This window comes from Balaenoptera musculus, chromosome 11, assembly GCF_009873245.2.
Source record: "Balaenoptera musculus isolate JJ_BM4_2016_0621 chromosome 11, mBalMus1.pri.v3, whole genome shotgun sequence".
NCBI lineage: Eukaryota > Metazoa > Chordata > Mammalia > Artiodactyla > Balaenopteridae > Balaenoptera > Balaenoptera musculus.
The window spans coordinates 43,948,987-43,974,141 of record NC_045795.1 but is presented as its reverse complement, the minus strand read 5'-3'; the positions used below and the strand labels follow the sequence as shown (position 1 = coordinate 43,974,141).

At 38.2% G+C, this 25,155-nt stretch overlaps 1 protein-coding gene across 1 annotated transcript in view; it reads left to right on the top strand.

Annotated features, from left to right (window-relative positions):
* Positions 1–25,155, top strand: part of LOC118903071 (dystonin-like) — a 491,338-nt gene that overhangs the window by 309,386 nt on the left and 156,797 nt on the right. The window contains 23 exon segments of the mRNA XM_036867747.1: positions 1,896–1,991; positions 2,485–2,612; positions 5,674–5,767; positions 6,059–6,213; positions 7,260–7,722; positions 7,803–7,931; positions 8,085–8,162; positions 8,242–8,403; positions 8,493–8,597; positions 11,232–11,327; positions 12,167–12,292; positions 12,896–13,048; positions 13,238–13,392; positions 13,599–13,725; positions 14,196–14,379; positions 15,312–15,469; positions 16,377–16,555; positions 17,809–17,947; positions 18,766–18,959; positions 20,117–20,279; positions 21,121–21,204; positions 21,909–22,016; positions 22,536–22,634. Coding sequence (XP_036723642.1) covers positions 1,896–1,991; positions 2,485–2,612; positions 5,674–5,767; positions 6,059–6,213; positions 7,260–7,722; positions 7,803–7,931; positions 8,085–8,162; positions 8,242–8,403; positions 8,493–8,597; positions 11,232–11,327; positions 12,167–12,292; positions 12,896–13,048; positions 13,238–13,392; positions 13,599–13,725; positions 14,196–14,379; positions 15,312–15,469; positions 16,377–16,555; positions 17,809–17,947; positions 18,766–18,959; positions 20,117–20,279; positions 21,121–21,204; positions 21,909–22,016; positions 22,536–22,634 — 3,375 coding nt within the window.

Genomic DNA, 25,155 nt, shown 5'->3' with positions numbered 1-25,155 from the left:
TAGTGACAACATCTTAAAGAAATTTATAGTCCCTTTGGTTTGAATTGTTGAGAGTTTTAAGGTTTAATTTGGGAAGATTTCTGGAAGTGACGTTGCCAGATTCTTTTTGGTGCCTGGGAGATGCCTGGAGCCAGCAGATGGCTGGGACGCGAGGGGGGGGCGGGAGCTTGTGCAATGCGACCGTGGCAGGGCCTGTGCCTGTGGTCACATCCTGTTAAAAAACAGCCTCAGAGGCTCCTGTGGTACGGCAAGAGGTACATACTGTCTTTCACCACGAATTCGGAAATACATACCTGACTCCCAGAGTAAATGAGTTCCTGGTTTAGTAGAACATTTACTACTACCTAAGAACCTGGGTCCATCTCTTTGAGCAGAGACATTATAGAAATATTAAAAGATAGTACAGATATAGAAACATATTGAAAATAAGTTGTCTCATTTTGTACATTGGGATTTGTCATAGCAAAGTAGTGTACTTTATTTCAAGAAATGGGTAATGCGAATATGAACAACAAAGTCTAATTCCTTGAATTGCAGACTTTGTTTTCCCGATCAGACTAGCATTGCAAAAAACGGTCCTAACCCAGGGTGGGCCCTGTTAACGTTAGTAATTGTGTCCATGCGTCTATGTGGAACATCTGTGGAATAGCTTTTATTTGCGTTGCCACGGGGAGCTTGTCCTTGGCACAAACTTCCTTGGCATGTGTCGATGTGATGCTGTTTAAGTTCTCTCTGAAGCTGTTTGTGTGATGTCTCCCTCTGTGGCTGGAACCTCTCCCGGCAGGAAAGCTTTCCTCCCCCTTCTATCAGCACGTCTACTGTGAACAGTGGGTAGCCCATGATGGCATTCCGTGCTTATTCACCTATGGACATCCTGAAACGGTGCATTTTGAGTTTAAACCAATTTTCAGATTTCAAGTTCCACTTATTTCCAGATGGATTCCTTTTGTCCAGACATTTGAGTAAATTCTTGCTGGCTTCTGATTAATGCAGATTCTTAAATTATTAAAGAAGTTCAAGTGACTACACAGATTACTGACTGGTGCCTGGGATAGGACGTGATACAGGAAAAAAATATATTGTGGGGAAATACCAAATAATTTTATTAGCCAGCAAAACATTAAATGGAATCCTTCAAAGAAATGTGTCTGCCTGAATGTTTGCAGGGACTTGTTTTAAAGCAGCATGAATTAGGATGAAATAATTAACATACACTTATTAAATGTGGAGACGCTTTATCAACATAATTTTTATAAGGTCCTTGTTAATAAATATAATAAACACCTTTAAGAGATTCCCAAGTTAATATCCATAAATTAGATAGTAATTTAATTATATGGTTCAAACTTTTATAATAATAGCAGCAACCAATAGCATCTGTCTTCGTTTACTTATAAGATCTCCTTAATTTGGCCAATGGGACATTGAAACGAAATTTTAGTCCTATCTATCTGATGAGAATTCTGTTTTCAAAGATAGACCATGAAATAGAGGAGAATGCTCCCCACCCCTTTTTATGGGAATTGCATCAGATGATTTTTCCAAAAACTAGAAGCTAAATTACAGCATTTGGGAAGTGGATCTTTTAAAGTATGTATCTTCTTGTTTGGATAATGAGAGATTGTCAGTAGAGCCATAGTAGATACTGCTGTGGTTTTCACTGTCCAGATGGCTGGGTAGCCTATGTTGAATCAGGACTCATAGCCATAATTGCACCCTCCTCAGATCCCATACAGCCTGGTTACCGACTGGCTGGGAATTGAGTGTCTGTTTTATAAAGGAATGCCACCGAGGGCACGTGACAGAGTAAATAGCGTTTGAAGTGGTGACATTATGTGATAATGAAAACAGGTCTTTGAAGTTTGGCCCTTCATTTATTTTCCCTTTCTTTTTAGGCACTTTATAATCAGTATTTACAGTTTAAAGAAACAGAAATTCCACCAAAGGAGACAGAAAAATCAAAAATTAAACGCCTGTATAAATTATTAGAGGTAAGCAGAAATTTCCTTTGTATTGTCAAATGTAATCTTTTAAAAAAATTTTATTGAAGTATACTTGATTTACAATGTTGTGTTAATTTCTGTTGTACAGCAAAGTGATTCAGTTGTACATATGTGTATATTCTTTTTCATATTCTTTTCCATTATGGTTTATCCCAGCATAATGAATATAGTTCCCTGTACTATTATACAGTAGGACCCTGTTGTTTATCCATCCTATATATAATAGTTCGTGTCTGCTAACCCCAAACTCCCAATCCATCCCTCCCTCACCCCCCTTCCCCCTTAGCAACCACAAATCTGTTCTCTATGTCTGTGAGTCTGTTTCTATTCCGTAAAGTTCATTTGTGTCATATTTTAGATTCCACATATAAGTGGTATCATATGGTATCCAATGTTATCTTTAATAATCTACCTTGATGTAAGAAACATAATTTTTTACGTCTTTGCTTCACATTAACTTTTTTGTTGTTGTTTTCTCTAGATTTGGATAGAATTTGGACGCATCAAACTCCTTCAGGGTTATCATCCCAATGACATAGAAAAGGAGTGGGGAAAGCTCATCATTGCCATGCTCGAGAGGGAGAAGGCTCTTCGTCCCGAAGTGGAAAGGTGAATGGGGATGTCCTCTGCCCTGGGTGTCCAGTGAGAGGGGTCAGCCTGTGTCGTGGAAAGAACTTAAGCTTTGGAGACCAACATTTACCTTTTTCATTCACTTGGCTCTGTGACCTTGAATAAGTCACTTAGCCTTTCTGATTCTCCATTTTCTTATCTAGAAACTCTTCCAAGAGGTTTGAGGAGGGATCAGTGAAGTAGTGTTTGAAGAGGGCCTAGGTTGGTGTGTGAAATCTCATCTCATACGGTGGTTACAGTTTTAAAGCCAATCAGGATGACCCGTGAGAATTTCTCCAACTGACTTTTAAGTCACCAGGGCCTGGATCCAGAAGTTCATCCATACATAACATAGGCTAACCATGAACTTATCTCACTTCTTGTTGTATTTTTGGCTACGGCCCTCTTTCTACGGGGCAGTGAACTCTCTATTTGAAGGGCAGTGAGGCCGCTTCTAGAGAACACTTAGTAAATGCTGGCTCAAGTTCCCTCTCTGCTTTTTTGCCCTGAAGACATCACTCACCTTCATCCTTTCTCTCCCGCTACACCCAGCTGCCGGGGAAGGTCCTGCTTGGTCTTTAGGACACATTTGTTGGATGGATGTGTCTCTGGGGTAGTCCTTACATCCCAGCCTGACTTGTGGTGTGTGGGGCTTGTGTGGCCTGAGTCCACGGGGCTGGCCTTACAGCCTGGGGACCGGTGTCCAGGCCAGGCATCGCCCTCAGGCCCGACTGGCTCCACGCCGCCTCGCTTCTGTAGTGCGGTCACGCTGTCTGCCTCTCAGGAGCTCTGACTTGCCCAGGTCCCAGCCTCCCCCATTTATGAGATCTCTGCACTGTCTGATCCTTTGGCTGGGAAGTCTGTTTCATCCCCTCTTTACTCCTCATCTTTCTCAGATCTCGGCTTCTGAAATGTAATTTCCTCCAGAAACTTTCCACAGTCTCCCAGGTTGGTTCAGATGTCTTGGTGATAATCCTCCTGTTTATATGGATTGCTCCTTCATAGCCCTCATCTCCATTGTAATTTTGTATTTGGGTCTGTGATTGATTAAGGGCTGCCCATTCTACAGTTGTGAGCTCTAGTAATGTGGAGACAAATTCCTGTTTTTGTAGTTCCTTGTGTCGCCAACACTTAATACCCTGCCTGCTATCAGTATCCTGATGCTCTCTGTGCCCCCTCGTAACTTCCACATGGAAGAAATATGAACTAATGTGTTGAAGATACAGGGGCAGGTCTAACTTGTCAGGCCTTTATTAAATCACTGATGACACTCTTGTTAAAGCAGCATATTCTGTCTACATAACTAGATCATTAGAACCAGAACAAGCTCGAAATACCCAGGATGGACCTTTTATGGAGGAGATAATTCTGGGTGGTTCAGATGGGATGCTCAGCTTCTCATCGGAAAGAATGGAAAAGGATGCCACAGAAAGAGTACGCAGTAGATTTTAGTCGACAGAATAGCAGCTGGATTTTAATATATGTTAATGAAAGAATGCTGTGGTTAAGAGTTTGAGGTCTAGGAGCCAGTCAATCCTGGATGAATTATTAGCTCAGTGTACAAGCCATGTAATCTTAGATTCAGTAACCTCTCTAAGCTTCAGTTTCTTCGTTTGTAAACAGGATGTAATAGTACCTACTGCATTTGGTGGTTCTGAGTATGTCTGTAAAATGATTAGTTAATTTCCTGGCATGTAACAATTACTTCAGAAATGTTAGGTGCTGGCTGCTATTACTATTTGTGCTTTTACTAAATATATCTGACATGGCACTCTCAAATTTCCTTTTCTTGCCTTCTGAAAAGAACAGTATCTACCTCTAGGTGGAGAAGCAACAGTTTGGCCTTGCAGTGTTAGGGATAGGAAAATATTTAGGAGCTTGGCTGATTCAATGCCTTCATTTTTCTTGATGCAACACGTTTTTTTTTGGGCATTAACTCTGTATTGCAAAATAATAGCTGTGCAGCATGGCAGTGTGTAAAAAGCAGATGCGAAAGAGCCAATGATCTTAGGCCTATAGAAAGGAAAAATAAGCACAGACAAATTAAATCTGCAAGCATTGCACTGATATTCTTCTTAGCACTTTGGCTTTTAAAAATGTAAAGTAACTTTAGTACGATTAGACCTAACATTCCTGGGAGCACATCCTGTAAAGAAAGGTAAATGGGCAATTTCCCATTTAATTTAACCTAATCAACAAACACCATGGTGGTTAAAAAGGAAAAGTACTTTGCTTCTCCTCAAACTCATTTGTTTATAGGTGCTTGTAAATATCAGTTTTTAACCCTATGTTGTTCAGTACAGACCTGGCCTTTTCCAAAAAGCTGTGATCAGGGTCTGATTGACTATTTGTGTTCTTTTAGCTGATGATTTGCCGGAATAACCTTTTCTAATCGTACCTGGGCTCCTGGGAGGCATCAGAGTTGTTTTTGAGGCAGTTGCAAGTGGATGACTCTTGGTGAAAATATTTGGCAAGTCTTCTCCAGTGACGCCCCAGTCAGCCTGCCTTGTCCATACTTGTAGGGCTTTAGTGCAAGCTACAAAAGGCAGACCTCAGCTAGTAAACCCATGGCTCTAGGCGAGATTCTTCTGAATAGCTATCAGTGTATTATTTGCTGTGTGTTGAATATGCACGTTGGAGCATATTTAAGGAGCCATTAAAAGCTGTACCATTCAGCCGCCACTCTTCACCGTTAGAAGTAGCGCTTTTTGTAGACCTTCTACTTTTGAGTCTACTTTTAATGGTGGAGGAAAGAACATCATTGCAAGGATAAGAATGCACAGCAGTAGTTACAGTTACCGTAGCAGTGATTCTGTGTTTAGTAACACGACTAGCACACGAACCAGTCTTGATTCAAATGAAAATTTCCTCTCAGTTCATTGTGGTCCAACGCTGATCAATTCCTGCATTAGCTTTGGCAATGAATCCTTTGATGGACACAGGTATGGAGTCATTGGTGTGGGATTGTGTTTTTTCTTTTGGTGGGCTGCATTTTTTCAGGGATGGCCAACTCTATGACTTTAGAGGGAGAGGCTTTATTTTATTTCATTCCTTCTTTTAGATTGGACATGTTGCAGCAGATTGCCAGCCGAGTTCAGAGGGGCAGTGTCATTTGTGAAGACAAACTGATGCTTGCCCGAAACGCTCTCCAGTCTGTAAGTTCATTTCAGGAGCTGTTGGGATTGCAGTAGATGGGTCAGTGTGTTCGGATGAACTAAAACTTTGCATAACATTGGGTAGATTGGTCTACTGAAACAAAGTTTGTTAAAGATTATGATTACTTTGCTTTCTTGAGGGAAAACATGTTTTTGAAGCAAAAGGCAAAACAGAGAAAATCCAAGTAGCTTCTGTTCTAATACTTCGAGTTTTATATTTGAGGCTAGTTTTGAAACTTGTTTAATTAATTAATTAATGTAGAATTAATATTGAGTTCTTTTAAAATACAGGATTCTAAAAGATTAGAATCCGGAGTGCAGTTTCAGAATGAAGCAGAAATTGCCGGGTATGTCCTTGAATGTGAGAACCTTTTACGCCAGCATGTAATTGATGTACAGATTCTTATTGATGGAAAATACTACCAGGCAGACCAGTTGGTACAGAGGTAAGAGTGCTTGTTAGTCAGCCCTGTCCTTCTGGGTGACTGTTTCATGGCACCTGCATTAAGAATGTAGAGTGTGACAATTTTATGAAATATTTCTTTAGTTCTTTTTTGTTGAAAATGTGTGTCACGTTAATTCTATCATATTTGGGTGTGTTTAGTAGGTTTTGTTCTTCAAAGATAAGTAATAGAAAAAAAATTTATGATACATATAATATTTAATGCTGTAGTAACTAACATACAGTTGAAATATTCAATTGTGATACTTGAAAAAGGGACAGTATGAGAAAATTATCTTTTAAGTCAGCATTTCAGTTTTCTGTTTATCTTATCATGAAAATGTTCCTATTAAAGTATTGGAAGAAATATATGTGCATAAACATCTGTATCTCTGAGAAGTAGGCTTGGGAGTAGGAATGGAACCTTTCAGGTTGAATACTATATATATTATATATGTAAATATCTAAATACATGCGATACATAAAGCAAAAATTATAAATGATGCTTTGACCCAGTAAGTCCACTTTTAGGAATCTATAGTAATTCCAAATATAGAAAATATCTAAATAAATATAGGAAAAAAAGCCTTTGTTCATGTCAGAAATATTTTATAGTAACAAAAATTTGGAATCTTACATGTCAAATAGTAGGAGAATGATCATATTATAGTGTAGTAATTGTGTTCTTTATAAATTATAGTTATAAAAATTGTGATAATATGCAGAGTACTTATAGTACAACATGCAGTGAAAAAAATTGATGCAAACTTTTATCAATATGATTACAATGACATTTTAAAATAGACTTTATTTATTTGAGCAGTTTACGTTTATAGAAAAATTGAGTGGAAAGTCCAGAGTTCCCATATCCCCCCTCAAAGCCCCTTCTCCTGTTAGTAACGTCTTGCACTAGTGTGATGCATTTGTTACAGCTGATGAGCCAATATTGATACATTATTGTTAATTAAAGTCCCTAGTTTACATTAGAGTTCATTCTTTGAGAAAAATGCCTCTTATATTATAGCTTATCCCTTTTGATTTTCTTTTCAGGGTTGCAAAAGTGCGCGATGACATCCTGGCCTTAAGGAATGAATGTTCCTCAGTGTACAGCAAAGGCCGTGTGCTGACAGCGGAGCAGACGAAGCTCATGATATCAGGAATCACTCAGAGTTTAAACTCAGGGTTTGCACAGACCTTAAACGCCAGTCTGAACTCAGGGCTGACCCAGGGTCTAACGCCTTCCCTGACCCCGTCCAGCGTGACCTCAGGCCTGTCGTCAGGGCTGACTTCCCGCCTGACCCCATCTGTCACTCCTGCATATACACCTGGCTTCCCATCAGGATTAGCTCCAAATTTCAGCTCAGGAGTGGAGACAAATTCCCTGCAAACTCTGAAGCTGATGCAGATCCGAAAGCCCCTTCTCAAGTCGTCTCTACTGGATCAGAATTTAACAGAAGAGGAAATCAACATGAAATTTGTTCAGGATCTTTTGAATTGGGTTGATGAGATACAGGTAAAAATATTTACTTTACCTGAATTTCAGGCTTTATTGCTACCAGTTTCTTTTTCAAACTTATATCTTTCTATTTAAAGGTGCAGCTGGACCGCACTGAATGGGGATCAGATTTGCCAAGTGTTGAAAGCCATTTAGAAAATCATAAAAATGTTCACCAAGCTATTGAAGAATTTGAATCTAGCCTCAAAGAAGCTAAGATCAGTGAGGTATGTGAATTTGAAATCTGTATGTATTTCATCCCAGCTTTTGTTTTGCTCTTTCTATAAAGACCCTGTTGTAACAGGGTAAACGATACGTTGCTTGTGAATCAGAATTCCTTAAGATTCCTAACCTTGCTGTCTTTTTATCCCATGTTATAGATCCAGATGACGGCACCTCTTAAACTAACTTATGCAGAAAAGTTGCACAGATTAGAAAATCAGTATGCAAAACTCTTGGTAAGTTTTTTTTAACTTTCTCTTCCTCTTACCTCTATGTGGCAAAGACACGATTCTTACAATGATTCTCCTTGTAAAGAACACATCCAGGAATCAGGAACGGCACCTTGATACACTCCACAATTTTGTAACTCGTGCAACTAATGAGCTTATTTGGTTGAATGAAAAAGAAGAGGAGGAAGTTGCTTATGACTGGAGTGAAAGAAATACCAACATAGCCCGGAAAAAAGATTACCACGCTGTGAGTATGACTTCTGTAACTGGATGTTAAAAATGCATTTCAGGTTTTATCATTTTCTAATATAGTTCTTGCTTGTTTCTTTAAATTAGGAATTAATGAGAGAACTTGATCAAAAGGAAGAAAATATTAAATCAGTTCAGGAGATAGCAGAGCAGCTGCTTCTGGAAAATCACCCAGCCCGATTAACCATTGAGGTAAGTCAGAAAGTGTAATAGTCACAGTGGAATACAGACATTTGATTATTACCCTTCAGTTTCTTCTATTGTTGATAAATTGAAAAATGCAAACTGTCAAACTTCTATTATAACCTGAATCAAAAAGAAAGTTTCTGACAGATCATACTGATTTGCCTTCAGTTCTGCTGAAGTGTGTCACCCACTCATCACTTCCAATAAAGGTACTTTGTCAACCCCTGTGGCCAAAGAGATGTAGTACAGTAACTTTGAAGGACCTTGACTTGACAGGCTTTGAGGTTGATATTTCTTCCTAACCATATGACACTGCACCAGGGGCGTAACCTTGCTCAGTCCCATTCACTTACCTAAAATGGGGGAAATTGCTTCTAACCCATAGAGTTGTGTGAGAAGAAGAAGAATGTACTCTTACTATTTAGTTCAGTTCTTGGTACACAGTAGGTTCTCAAGAAGTACTAGTTATTATTATTTAATTTACTAATTGTATTCATGATCTGGTTTTGTGAGGTGTGTCCTCAGGGAGTAACACACACATTTCAGACCCAGAAGGGGAGGGTTGACCTAGGGTTTATCAGGCTGCCCGTGGGGTGGCGTGTGTTTAAGTTTGGGGCCTGATATCTACTGGTTAGAGTTAGTGACTGTCTGAATGTGCAGTGGGTGATGTAAGAGGGCGAGAAGCATGTAACGTGGACAGATGTGGTGTATTTCCAGAGGAAGAAAAATGAAGCTATGCTTACAATGGGACACGCAATTGAAGAAAGGAATCTGAGAGTCTTTGTTCACTGAAATAAGTCTTCGTGACACAAAAGATTCATAAAATTCTAGGCCTCACTTGGTGGTCTTGGGAATATTATAGGTGACCTTCTTTCATATAAAAACGTGGTTTTCATCCCCAGGAAATGCTGCATAGGACTGTTAAAGATATAGAAGGTAGGGTGGCACTAGGGAAAGGAAATCAGAATCATGAAGGGTCTGGATATACTTTTATATGATGATCAACTAAAAGTGGGATAGATATTCTTTGGAATAGAGAGATGAAAGCTGTATGGAAATACGATTGTAGGTTGAGAACTCTGATGGGAATGGAAAATGTGGATGTGAACCTGATTACTTTTAGGTAGAGCTGTTAGTCTAATTAACTGAAAGTCTCTGGAACAATAGAATTAAGCCGTAGTCGTCCTTATGATTCCATGGGCCCATCCAATGTCTTGTGGGCAATGGATAATAGTTAATTATTAACTCTTTTATATTTTATGTGAAAAAGAAACTAATAATCTGACCATGCATGATGTGTCTTTTATAGCCAATTTACTCAAAGTAGCTTAATTGGAGGGAGCAGGTAATGTGATGAGGATGTGTTGCCAGATTTCCAGTGCTGCCTTATGCATTCCACCCAGAAAGCTGCCTGGACAGAGCTCAGCAGGAGTGTTTTTTCCAGGAGGAAGGACAGGCTTACATAAGATAGTCATTAGAGCATCAAGGGCGCCCTCTTCTGGAAGCCAGTGAACTGAACCTTAAATATGAAAGGGTGTTTCATGTTTTCTAGTAAGTAGGTGTCTTTTCTACAATATTTTTGCTCTCAGGAAAGAGACACCAAGTGGTAAATAAAAATTCAAGTAAAAACGTATGAAATAAAAATTCCTAGGATTATCTTTTCTTTTTTTAAATTTTTGGCCATGTTGGGTCTTCGTTGCTGCACGTGGGCTTTCTCTAGTTGCGGTGAGCGGGGGCTACTCTTCGTTGCGGTGCGCGGGCTTCTCATTGCGGTGGCTTCTCTTGTTGCCGAGCACGGGCTCCAGGCACGTGGGCTTCAGTAGTTGTGGCACGTGGGCTCTAGTGCGCAGGCTCAGTAGTTGTGGCACACAGGCTTAGTTGCTCCGCGGCATGTGGGATCTTCCCTGACCAGGGCTCGAACCTGTGTCCCCTGCATTGGCAGGCAGATTCTTAACCACTGTGCCACCAGGGAAGTCCCCTTAGTATTATCTTGAATATAATTCCAGAATTACACTAATAAGGGATTGCTTGTGCCCTTTTCCACTCTCCCCAAACAGTCCCGGTAAAAACAAACAAATAAATCACCCCCACCCCTGCCAAGAGCTTCCAGACTAGTTTTGGAAGCAAAGACAGAGAAAACTACAGACCATGTATTTTTGTGTCAAGAGGGGTATTTTATGATCCAGTAATATAAAAATTCAGAAAAAAGAAAGATGAAGGAAAATGTCATGAAGGAGGCATATCTGACGATGCCATATAGGCAAGTGTTGGCAGGTGGAGGGTTGGTTTTCTAAAAAGCTGGGATAGCTTGCATCCATTTCTAATATTAAAGAGGTTTTCATGGAAAAACAGTCAGAGCTGGCTTTTTCCATATATTTTAAGAAAAAAATGTCAAGAAGCTAAAAATTTGGAAGAAAGTGACTGGACTCATTGAAAAATTTATATTTAAACTTTTAGGGCTGGCTTTGTACAACTGGGAACTCGTAGTTTAGAGGGACATTTCACTACCCCGATTTTTCAAGTCTTACTCTGTTAAAGAATTCTCATCATCTATGTAGACACTAGAGTCTTTTATCCTTGAGAAGTAAGTTGTGTGTGTTACTGTCCACACGGCAACAGTGGCTATGTTTTACCTGTCAGGCCTACCGAGCGGCGATGCAGACGCAGTGGAGCTGGATCCTGCAGCTCTGCCAGTGTGTAGAGAAGCACATAAAGGAGAACAGCGCTTATTTCGAGGTATGGAGGCAGAATCACCACGTCGATCGATGGTATTGCAATTTTGGCTGAGTTACAGAAAACAGTTCCATAATGTACTGTTAAGATGCATGTATGTAGTGTTCAGGGGAAAGAAACCAAAATGTTTTCTTTGTAGGATATAGGGATATATGTTCTTCAGGATAAATGGAAGCATTCTAGTAAGGAAGAAATACTTTAAAAACTGCTTAAAATGTCAGAAAATCTTAATTTTGTCCATGCTTCTCTTATTAAGGAACTGTTTCATTACAGAGAGCTTTCTATTCTTCAGAAGTTTTAAAATAGTCTTGGAATTTCACCCCCGATTAACAGCTGTTTGGACCCTAAAGTGAAATAGAAGTTCAGTCAAAATAATATCGAGCCAAAACCACAGTATAGAGAGAAAATTTGTTATATATATATATGTATATATTATTTTTCATATTCTTTTCCATTTTGGTTTATCACAGGATATTGGATATAGTTTCCTGTGCTATACAGTAGGACCTTGTTGTTTATCCATCCTATATATACTGGTTTGCATCTTCTAATCCTAAACTCGCAATCCATCCATCCCTCCCCCACCTTCCCTCCCCCTTGGCAGCCACCAGTCTGATCTCTATAGACATAAACTTTGGATGGACAGTTAGAATTCATTCATCATCATCCAAGTTCAAGAATTGGTGTTTGGTTAAAGGAATGATTTTGGCTAAGTTGTCTTGTGATCTTATTCTGTTCCCATGTAGGAGGGGTCCACACAGGGCTCTGGTACTCGAACCTGACAACTCTGGGCTTTGCTGACATTGCATACACTTTAACTGCCAGTTTTCATCTTTCCTTAGTTTTTCAATGATGCCAAAGAAGCCACGGATTACTTGAGGAATCTAAAAGACGCCATTCAGCGGAAGTACAGCTGTGACAGGTCCAGCAGCATTCACAAGCTGGAGGACCTTGTTCAGGAATCAATGGTACGAACAGGAAAACCTGGAAGTTTCATCAGTGATGTATAGTGAGGACTAGATTAGTGCTTTATTATATTTTCTATGTGCAGAACTTCATGTTTTATTGGTACTCTTGATATTTCTGCCTCAATCAAGCATTTAAACATTCAGTTTTAGTGTTTTTTGGTAACAAATACAACAAAAGTGTTTGTCATGTGATTGCCTCAATATTTTAAAATGCTTTCACTGTGTTGTGTGTATCTGTGTTTAGTCCTTCATTCCATAAATACTTGTTAGCATTTTTGTATCCCAGACACTATTTTAGGTGCTGGGGATAGAACAGTGAACAAAACAGACAAGAATCCTGCTTATATGCTGGGGATGGGGCTCAATAAACATGATAAATTAGTAAAATATACGTAGTATGTTAGATAATGGTAAATGCGAAGGAGGAAAGAAACAACCAAACAAAACAAGGCAAGAGAGGTGCCAGCGGGGGTGGGGAGGGATTGAACGTTTAGACCAGGTGGTCAGGGAAGATTCTTCTGGTGAAGTTCGTTTAGGCAAAGCCCTAAAAGAACAGAGTGCACACGTTTTTTACTTTTAAAATCCATCTGATTTATTCCCTAGGAAGAGAAAGAAGAGCTTTTGCAGTATAAAAGCACAGTCGCAAGCCTGATGGGGAGAGCAAAAACAATCATTCAGCTGAAGCCAAGAAATCCTGACTGTCCACTCAAAACTTCTATTCCGATCAAAGCCATCTGTGACTACAGACAAATTGAGGTACTTTAACTCCTAGAAACAGACCAGGTTCTGACATTATTCATATAGTTAAAAAATGAGGTCATATTGCTCATTAGTGGTAAAGTTTTCCACCTCAAAAATACAAAAAAAAATCCCAAGATTGGATGTGGAAAAAGCTGAGTACCACAGTGACCTCATCTTGTTATTCTGTTCTTCTTTTAAAACCAGATAACCATCTTCAAAGATGATGAATGTATTTTGGCGAACAACTCTCATCGTGCTAAGTGGAAGGTCATCAGCCCCACCGGGAACGAAGCCATGGTCCCGTCTGTGTGCTTCAGTGTCCCTCCTCCAAATAAAGAGGCGGTCGACTTTGCAAACAGGTTTGTGCGCACTAGCTCCAGATGTAGGCCTGGCTGTGGAACTCTCTGAAAGTTAAAAGAACAGTCAGTGCTTTGACAAGGCTCATAGGATCAGGAGGACCTAGAACTAGGAAACCTAGTATATGTCACAAACACAAAGAAAAATTGTAGCATGTGTTCAGAGGGAGTGGAAAGGCTGAATCTGAGTTTTCTTACCTATATTTCAGAATCGAGCAGCAGTATCAGAACGTCCTGACCCTTTGGCATGAGTCTCACATAAACATGAAGAGTGTGGTCTCCTGGCACTATCTCATCAATGAAATTGACAGAATCCGAGCTAGCAATGTGGCTTCAGTAAGTATAAATTTACACATCCACCTAACCTGTCCAAAGATGTGGGGCCCCTTGTCATGAGGGGTGGGTTTTGTATTTTCTCTGGGGTAAGATGGAGTCGAGCAGATCCATGATAACAGTCATTCATTCAATGAATATCTGTCCTATACCTGCTGTATACGAGGCATTTTCTAAGAACTGGGGGATCTGGAAATCCCATACTTCATTCAGGGCTTACATTTTCATTGGGAGACACGGTATAGTGTTTGGGCATATAGAGATGGGTGTAGTTTGATTTCATTTATTAAATTTTGTAGTCTTGTTTTTTCTCATCTTTTAAAACCTAAGATTGTAAATGAAGAAAAGATTAATTTCCAGTGGTTTTCTATTTATGACTATTAACATAAACTCATGTCCCATGAGACCCACTTGAGATCTGTCCTTTTGAAATTTTACTCTTAGTACTATAATGGATCACTGGTCTTCTTTAGATAAAGACAATGTTACCTGGTGAACATCAGCAAGTCCTGAGTAATCTACAGTCTCGTTTTGAAGATTTTCTCGAAGATAGCCAGGAATCCCAAATATTTTCAGGTTCAGATATAACACAACTGGAAAAGGAGGTTAATGTGTGTAAGCAGTATTATCAAGAACTTCTTAAATCTGCAGAAAGAGGTAAAGCATGGAAATCCTTGCCTTTTTTCCCCCATGGGTGTTTAGTCCAGGCTATTTTCTGCTATCGGTGGGAATCTCAATCTTAGGTATATTTTGTCACTCCACCTGTAATAGGTAGAGATAATTATTGGAATATTAAATGCATGTTTGAGGTAGGAAGATTCAAGGAGGGACTCAGTTATTTCCAAATGATGAATTAATAAAAAGATGTCAACCAAGTCGTATGACAATGAATTCTTAGTGTATCTACTGTTAAACATTTTCACTATTTTGCAGTGTAATGTTCAGAATGATGATCTTTTAGTTTCAGAAAAGTTTCAATTATTTTTCCGTATAGCAAACTTGGATTTTTTAAAGACTTTTTCTTAGAGCAGTTTTAGATTCACAGCAAAACTGAGAGCAAAGGGCAGAGATTTCCTATAACCAAACCTGAATTTTATACAGGGGTTGAAGGAAAAGATTCTGTCTTGTTAACTTTTGTTAAATATAAATTTTATTCCAAACACTTGATATAACTTAGAGACCAAAAAAACTTAGTAGTAATACTCTATTTAAAAAATTTTTAAACATTAACATAATCTTTACCTTTCATTTTAAAGGATTTTAATTTAGTTTTTATTACTAATCTGCTACTAATATAATTCACATTTTTGTGAACACAAGACAGAGCAATATATTACTTTCCTTAGACATCATAAATCAGATATTGGTACTTTAAGTGGCATTGGGGAAGTTTTATTAAATCTTCGTAAATTGTAATGTCCACGATTTCAAGGTTTATATCCTTGGGGTGGGTTTGTGGTGATAACCGGTAACATTAGTTTGACTAGCTGTGTTTCAGTAGTAGTAAAACTGCCATATTAAATCATGAACGAGAACATCCAAAAGATAGAAAATGAGGTATTTTCTAAACATTGCATTTATTTTCACAGAGGAGCAAGAGGAATCAGCTTATAATCTCTACATCTCTGAAGTCCGAAACCTCAGGCTTCGGCTTGAGAGCTGTGAAGACCGTCTAATCAGACAGATCCGCACCCCCCTGGAGAGAGACGACCTTCACGAAAGCGTGTTCAGAATCTCAGAGCAGGAGGTGAGTCTGAGAAGCGCGTGGGGACAAGATTAGCACAGATTACCATCTTAATGACCTTTACTGTTGGCTCTGCGACCTCTCACACGCTCCCTTTGCCAGGGGTCACTTGGTGAGGTCTGCCTATGTATTTACCGCTGATGGCAGCTGAGGCTTCTGTAATTCAGTTCCGCCTCTCACTTGGGTAAACACAGGAACACGTACTTTCTCACCCATTTATGTGGAGGTTGCGAGGGCTTCTCACAGTTTCTCACCTGCTCGATGCACAAGCACTGAATTAGATGTTTGGGCCCGAGGAGGTGGACAGTGAGGGAATGATTGATTATGAAACTTGACTGCTTTGGCTTCATTTCTTTGATAAAGAAAAAGTAAAGAGTATGTAAATGTTTTGCAAGTAGAGATGATCATACTAAGTGACGTAAGTCAGAAAAAGACAAATACCGTATGTTATCACTTATATGTGGAATCTAAAATACAACACAAATGAACTTATCTATAAAACAGATCCAGACTCACAGACATAGAGAACAGACTTGTGGTTGCCAAAGGGGAGGGGGGTGGGTGAGGGAAGTACTGGGAGTTTGGGATTAGCAGATGCAAACTATTACATATAGAATGGATAAACAACAAGGTCCTACTGTATAGCACAGGAACTATATTCAATATCGTGTGATAAACCGTGATGGAAAAGAATATGAACAAAATGTATGTATGTGTTTAACTGAATCACTTTGCTGTACAGCAGAAATTAACACAACATTGTAAATCAACTACACTTCAATTAAGAAAAAAGAATACGTACATGTTTAAGTCAAGGGTCATAATGGGAAATGTGTATTTTTAAAGTGTTTGAAGAAAGAGACCCCATCTGGAGTGATAGCCTAATCCTTGTTTGTTCTCTGTTGTGTAGAAACTAAAGAAAGAGCTGGAGCGACTTAAAGGCGATTTGGCCACAATCACGAGTAAATGCGACGACTTTTTCAGTCAAGCAGCCGCCTCTTCCACGGCTCCCACCTTGCGATCCGAGCTCAGCGTGGTCGTCCAGAGCATGAACCACGTCTATTCCATGTCCTCCACCTACATAGAGAAGTATGGAACCACTGCCTTAATAGAAATCATCTAAACTGGCTTCATGAAAGTGCCACTTATATATATAGGCTGTTTAGCCAAAAATGTTCTTTTTTTTTTTTTTTTAAACTTATTTATTTATTTATTTATTTTTGGGTGTGTTGGGTCTTCGTTTCTGTGCGAGGGCTTTCTCTAGTTGCCGCGAGCGGGAGCCACTCTTCATCACAGTGCGCGGGCCTCTTACTGTCGCGGCCTCTCTTGTTGCGTAGCACAGGCTCCAGACGCGCAAGCTCAGTAGTTGTGGCTCATGGGCCCAGTTGCTCTGCGGCATGTGGGATCTTCCCAGACCAAGGCTCGAACCCGTGTCCCCTGCATTGACAGGCGGATTCTCAACCACTGCACCACCAGGGAAGCCCCAAAAATGTTCATTTTTAAGAATACAAAATTTTTTTCTTAATAACAAATATATTAAATATTTCTGTGGCCTTACGATGCATCTTCATGCTGAAAGGGAATGTGAGCTTCAGAGACTAGAGCATTAATGATCTTCCCACATGTTGCCTATAGTTTTGGTAGCTCAGCTGTTGTAACCTATAGGACTTTCCTCCCAGGCTTGGTCTAAATTAGGTTTGAAAGAAGCCCCTCTGCTGTTGGAATCTCCTGCTGAAGACCACTGTGGGGGCAGGGCATGGGTTCTGTTAGAAGACAGCGGGATGTTAATCCTTTCTTAAAAATTTTATTGAAGTATAGTTGATTTACGGTGTTGTGTTATTTACTGTTATTTCCTGCCGAGTCACTGCTACAGCAAAGTGATTCAGTTATACACATATATACATTCTTTTTCATATTCTTTTCCATTGTGGTTTATCCCAGGATATTGAATGTAGTTCCCTGTGCTCTACAGTAGGACCTTGTTGTTTATCCATTCACTATATAACAGCTTGCATCTGCTAACCCCAAACTCCCACTCCATCCCTCCCCTAACCCCCTCCCCCTTGGCAACCACAAGTCTGATCTCTATATTTGTGAGTCTGGTTCTGTTTCGTAGATAAGTTCATTTGTGTCATATTTTAGATTCCACATATAGGTGATATCATATGGCATTTATCTTTCTCTGTCTGACTTACTTAGTAGGATATTAATCTTGTAATAAAAGTGTCAGTGTCTCGGGATGAAGAACATGCTACATCATGCACCCTCATGGTGCTTTGGGACTGTATTGCGGGAAAATAAACGCTTACCAAAAGGGGGTGTTGTTTAATTCTCTTTTTCAGGTTGAAAATTGTCAACTTGGTGTTAAAAAACACTCACGCTGCAGAAGCCCTTGTAAAATTCTATGAAACTAAACTGTGTGAAGAGGAAGCAGTTACAGCTGACAAGAATAACATTGAGAATCTAATGAGCACTTTAAAGGTATGCATTTCACTGCTGGCTATTTTTTAAGATTATCCTTTAAAAGTATTTCTCTAGCACTTGGCCCAGGTCTTCAGACATCAAGCATTAAATATCTGAACTTGAATACATTTCTGTCCATTCCATGTCCTGTCTCTGTAGTACCATGGCTTACTGTAAATAAGTATGTTCATTCATTTTTAGTTTGAGGTAAGTTCTTTTCATTTGAAGTTTGGATCTTTTTGACGGTAGGTTTTTATAGTCCGTTCATGTTGGCAGCAAGAGGAGTTGAAGCTAAAAAGTAAATTATTGGTAATAGATTCTCTTGTGGAAAGAGGCAATTATTTTAAGAAATCAAGGAGGTGAGTAGAGTAGTTAATCTAAGAAGGAAAAAGGCTGATAGTTATACTCGTCTGTTTCTCTTCTTCCATTTATAAAGCCCTGAGTAAAGATATTGTAAAACAATTGTGAAAAGTTTTCTCAGTGATTTTTTTAATGCATGTGTTCATTTGAGATCAGTAGATATTTTAAAAACAAACAATGAAAAAGACTTACTGAAGTAGCAGACTTAATTATGAAATATATTTTATTTTATTGATATGCAAATTTTGTTAGACTGAACTCTATAAAACTTGGTTTTTTTAGGTCAAAGTACAGTCAAATATTGGCAATTGTATAAGGTTCAAGCTAATGTAATATTTTGTATATGAAAGATATTCTTTCCATTGTCTGATTTTATAGCAGTCATTTGTAAATGAATTGTAAAATTAGGTGAATAATGTGTTTACACAATGAGCGGTTGATACGTTTTCGTAACTTTATAAATTGATGTATTTTAGCAATGGAGATCTGAAGTGGATGAAAAGAGAGAGGTCTTCCATGCACTGGAGGATGAGCTACAGAGAGCAAAGACCATTAGTGATGAGATGTTTAAAACCTACAAAGAACGTGACCTTGACTTTGACTGGCACAAAGAAAAAGCAGATCAGTTGGTTGAGAGGTGGCAGAATGTTCATGCTCAGATTGACAACAGGTTAGTACCCTTTTCATTCATTTTTAGCTCAGATTTAATCTCTGTATTCTGGGTAAAGTCTAAATGTATTAGGCTTTTTACTTCCCTATGTAATTCATTCCATAGAGTTAATTTCCATATGTAGTTAATTGTGTTAATTGCAAGAGCTCTGTCCAATTACATTTCTTTTTTATAGGGTGGCCTTTAGTAAGATATTTAACTTCCAAGTAAGTTATTTTTCAGTTCTGTGTTATTACAACTGTTGATGTACTCTGGCATTTATATAGTTAATCTACTTGCCTTTTCTGAAGGAAAAAACAATGTAGTTCTCTAATTATTACCACTGATAATATCAAAATAACCATGACTTAGTAAGAGGAGGGTGGGTCATGCATTTCCTAGGGCCGGATGTAGCATCTATACTAGACAGGAAGTGTAAAGAAACTGAAATGTCCTAATGCTCATTTTAATCGAAGATACAAGAAAGTCAAAATCATTTGCCCACTGACTGAAATAAAAAAGTGAAAAGAAATGGGATGGTTTTGGGGGCTCATCTTAAAAGAAATGGAATAGTGTTCCTTCTCATTCATTTTTTATGTTTTTATTAATGCAACTAAAATGCTTTTATGATGTAGTGCCATTTGTGAGAAATAAATTATGTTTAAATATATAGTATCTAATCTTTAAAATACATGATCTGTAGGTTTAATGTAGTGGTTTTAAAATCATAGAAACTGGCGTGTTTAATCACAGCTCCTAGAAGGTACCCGCTGAGTCCATGTTGAACCATTCATTGCTACCATGTCATTTTTTCAGAAGTGAACTGCCATTGCTGCAAACTTTGGGTCTTCAAGACTTGCTGATTGATAATTATTATGGTTAACTTTCCAGTTTTCCTGCTTTTTAGCTTCAGTCTCTCGGGCTTGTCCCTAGAATAATCAGTACCAATAAATTGCGCAGGTCCTGGAGAAAAGGAATTTGTATTCAACCCAAGGCAGTGTAGGTGCCCTTGGAGATGGGCCTGGGATGCTGTGGCCTTGAATTCTCGACACACCCCTGTTGTTGTGCTTAGTGCATTTTAGGACAGTAATACTTTGTCCGTCCCTTTTTTTCTATACCTTCCACCTTCCTATTGGTTACTCTTGGAAACCGTGACTATTCCTGTGTTAACCTCTTAGGTTACGGGACTTGGAAGGCATTGGGAAGTCGCTGAAGTACTACAGAGATACCTATCACCCTTTAAATGACTGGATCCAGCAAGTTGAAACTACTCAGAGAAAGATTCAGGAAAACCAGCCTGAAAACAGTAAAACCCTAGCCACACAATTGAATCAACAGAAGGTGTGTAAACACAGTTCCTTGTGCTAGGGTTTTGTCTGCATTTGGTCACTCAGACCTTGACCTTCCTTTCTCTTGTTAGTATGATAAGTCAGCAACTATTTCAAGGAAGGCAGGGAATAAATCACAAATGTTAAAAATTTGCACTCAAACCTACATCCATCCCTTATTTTGATTTAAGAAAGTTGCATGTTGGGACAGTTCAAGTTTCTAATGATCATTTAATCGTAGGTATGGAAATCTCTTTGGTACTTTGCTGGTTGCAGTAGTTTCATGGAATCCTAAATTTTAAAAAAAATGGTTAGTCATAGAAAATTAAACAGCCACATGTGACCAAGAGTTAAATGCTTTGAGATTTTTGTTCCATCTTGAGGGGCCAGTAATTTCTAGCTCTCTTTAGATCAGGATTAGGTGGGGGCTAAGGGTTTCAAGTCTACTTGTGGATAGTTTCCATGGAGTTTAGTAATTTCTGCTTTGGAAGCCCCATGAGGGGGTGTCACACAGTGGCTTAATCTTGAAAGGTTGGACTTCACCCATGAAGCAGATGACATTAAGTGCAGTGGGGTAGAGGGAATTCCCTGGCAATCCAGTGGTTAGGACTTGGTGCTTTCACTGCCGAGGGCACAGGTTCCATCCCTGGTTGGGAAACTAAGATCCCACAAGCCATGTGGTGCAGCCAAATAAATAAATAAATAAATAAAGGCTACAATTAAAAAAAAAAGTGCAGTGGGGTAGAGAGCTGTAGTCTTAAGTGATGTAGATATTTCTTAGTGCCTGAGATCTCAAGTTGTTGGATAGCATAGGGTTCCTTGTCCTTTTTCTCCTAACCTGTGTGTGTTTATAGATGCTGGTGTCTGAAATAGAAATGAAACAGAGCAAAATGGATGAGTGTCAGAAATACGCAGAACAGTACTCCACTGCGGTGAAGGTGAGAAGACCAGTTCCTTGCCTCAGATTTCATGTTCAGGTATTCAGGGAGGTGCTTCTATGGTGCACTTTTAAAGCCTTTGCAGGTCATTCAATCTGTGTTAAAAAGCGAAACAGAGAATCTTCACTCTTTGTCACTTATCTGTTAATTCTTTATGAAAGTGTGAGTCACGTGACGACCCCTGGGTCTTTCATTCTCTCTCTGTGTCACACACGTGCACAGCCTGGCCACACCCCCATGTGCACCAGAATAAAATGTAGCTCTGTAATCCGCCTCTTACCACTTTGCTTCCCCCCTCCCCTCCTTGCTGGAGTGTTCCATGCAAGTATTGCTGGAATATTCCATGGAAGAACGTCTACCCTGTGCTCTAAGTCGCCCACCACACCTCAGCTTCACCCATCCGGATTTGCAGTCCCATTTCCTAACTAGAGGAGAGGGAGGCTGAAAATAACTGGCACACTGCCCCTAAATGTCTCCATGAACTCATAAAGAGACTTAGGAAGTTTCCTGGCCACCCTAAATGTTTCTCATTTTTATTACCACCTTGGAAACATGTCAGGATTGGATTGATTCTTGAAAATGTAGTTTTGCAATATTCTCTTGACTTATTCAGTGAAAGTAGATGCCCTTTCTCTGCATCAAATCACTATAGAATGAAGGTTTAGTGCTTTGCTTTAATTAATCTTACCATTTCCTTTATACAGGACTACGAATTACAAACGATGACCTACCGGGCTATGGTGGATTCACAACAAAAGTCTCCAGTGAAACGTCGGAGAATGCAGAGCTCGGCAGACCTCGTCATTCAAGAGGTGATACCCGTCCAGAGATGGGGAGGGTGTGAAAGAGAGAAGCAACACTTTAGCAATTTTACTTTTATACATTTGTATTGTGGTAAAATGTCCATAATAGAAAATTCACCATTTTAGCCATTTTTAAGCATACAATTCAGTGGCGTTCAGTACATTCGTAATGTTGTACAACCTTGAACACAATCCATTTCCAGAACATTCCATCATCCCAAACAGATGCTCTCTACCTATAACAATGCATCTTATTAAGGGTTTTAAAAAACCTTTGAAAATCTTCATTCCAGATGAATGAATTGCAGAGAATAATAAATGTGCATCATGATTAAATTTAGAAGAGGACTGTCAACACTGTGGTTTGCACAGCAGTAATCTCGTTCCTACTCGGTTATCATTGCTGGGGAGTCGTGAACTTCCCTGTCCCAAAGACTAGTTAATATTTTAATTATTACTCAGTGTTCTTTCAGTTCATTTAGGGCAACTGGAGATTCTGTTTTTATTTTTATTTTTCCTTACTTGCAGTTCATGGACCTGAGGACCCGGTATACGGCTCTGGTCACCCTCATGACACAATATATTAAATTTGCTGGGGACTCATTGAAGCGTCTGGAAGAGGAGGAGGTAACCATTAACCATGGGCAGGTTACTGAAAAGGAGCCACGAGACGGTTTCATGATAAACTCACATGGTTGAGAGCTGATGTATAAGTGATTAATTATAAAATTACAGTGAAAAACAGTAGAGGCCTAGGATTTTTTGGTTTGTTATTAAGATTCTCTCGAACTGAAAAACATTACGAAAAAAAAGGAACAACTGTTTTGGAAAAAAATTTTTTTATTTTTACTCTAGGGCTCTAGTATGAGAGCATTAATGTCGTTAAGTGGTTCTATTTAAATTATGGAATGTTGGCAGTTTAGCAGAATGTTTTTCAGTTTTCTCACAGTTGAGAAGTATTGTTCTTTGAAGTATAGTTACTACTGTTACGATATCTGCAGAAATATTACATAAACACACTTGTTTTATGCATTTTAAATTAATTTACATCTTCAAGGATTTAAAACATGAAAGCCATTAAGTTAGAAGTAGCAGGTGTTTATACAAAATGGTAGTACTTTTTAAGAATTGTGGGGGGTTTTATTTTGTTTTTGTTTTTAGCTTTGCCAAAAAGATATGGTGTATGTTAAAAAGACTAAGTACCATTCTAATTTGGAGAACTTCAGTGCCTTTGATTATGCATTTAAAATATATTCAGAAACAGAAAGAATAAGGAGTTGTTTATGGAAATATATTTTCATAAAAGGCTATTGTATCTAATTTTGAAAGTATTCTCTGCTCTATTATCTTGATATGCTTTCTGTTCCTAACCTCAGAACAGACAAAAATAGTAAACCAAATGCTGTAGTAAGTAAATTGTGGGGCATTAGCCATTTAAATTAGAACGTTGTTGAAATTCTGTAGGTGACTGTACTTAGTATAACTCCATTCATATAATGAGAGATCCAAAATGGGAGTAAATGTCTAACAGATGTTGCTTTCTTAGTTTCTAAAATTATGACCGCTTTTGTAAACTACTTTTGTCTGTTCAGAGTTAATAGTTTTCGGCAACTAAATCACTAACATGGCTACTTGCAAGTCTTTATAACTAACTTCCTTTGGGTTTAGAAAGGAGAACCAGAATATTTTCACATTCAGATAATTGGCATACACTTCTCATCTATGAAGGAAAGTCCATAATTTTTTTACATTCTTAGTTTTTAAGAGATATGATTCCATTTAAAATGGTATACAGATCTTTTAAATTGTGTATTTTGTAGTTAAATGTAATATAAATAATTTAAGCCCTTCCCTTTCTTACAGTGTATGTCTGCACATATATGAGCCAATTTGCTCAATGTATCTGATGAAGTAGAATAATAGAAGTTGATAGAACCAAAAGATATTTCAAAAAGCCTGAAATATATCCAAAATTATGCTTGTCATCCTTTGAAATATAAAAGATTATGTTGAATTTAAAGTCAAAACAATGTAGCTTATGGAAGACCATGCAAAGATTATTATAATTTAAAATAGATTTTAAAATTCCTTGTTAAAAATTCACCACTTAAGGATATTAATAATGGAATATCTTATAAAAGATACATAGCTCAGTTTTCAATTCCAAAGAGTAGTGTTTCTGAAACTGGGTCTGTAAAGACTCACATGAGAGATCTTGGTCAGAGAGCAGAATTTTCCATGATAAACATGAAATCAAAGAGGGATTCAAGTTAATTTCAAAGATAATACCAAATTAGTTACAGAAATATTAGTAGAGTGTCTGTAATAGATAGATGGATAAAGATATTTCTCTAGTCTTTGTTGATCGCAAAATATATTAAATGTTAATTGCTGAGATTAAAGGACAGCATGTCTCCTTGGGGAACATTTAGATAAAACTTGAAATTATTTTTATTTGAATAATTTTGAGATATACAAGAAAGCAAATCAGCAATAGGACTAAATTGTTTCTAGTAATTTTTCTAATAGTTGCTAAAAAAATTCAGAGTTATCCAGGCAACATGAGATTATTACCAGTCACTAAAATGACTCCAAAACACTGAGTTTAACAACAGACATTTTTTTCTGAGAGAATTTTCATTTTTTTAAACCTTAGAACATGACCAAGAAAAAAAGGGAGGGACTCAAAACTTCAGAGCAACAGCTAAGTTTTAAACAAAGTTTGATGAGGAATTGAGAAAGACCCTTTTAGAAATCACCTGCTCAAAATGTGTTGAACACCTAATGTCTAAGCAGATAAAATGCTTCAGTATCCCTGAGAGTTGACCCTGATAAGAAAATAAAGAAAATAGAACACTAAATATTGTGATGAGATTTGTTTTCATATGAATTCTTATTAAAAATCATATTTAGGTTAGCAAAGGAAACATCTAAAATTCTCATCAAAATTATTGGGGATCAAGAAATGAGAGGAAGAAAAATAAGATGCATGGTCTATAATACAAACTAAATTCTTGAGATTTACCAGGGCTTTTCAATGAAAATAAAATCTGCTGTTTAGAATAATTTCCCTCTTTCTGTTTAAATTATTTCTAACTATGATGATTTTGAGCTGATGATATGACACTAATAACCTTATGGTATTAAT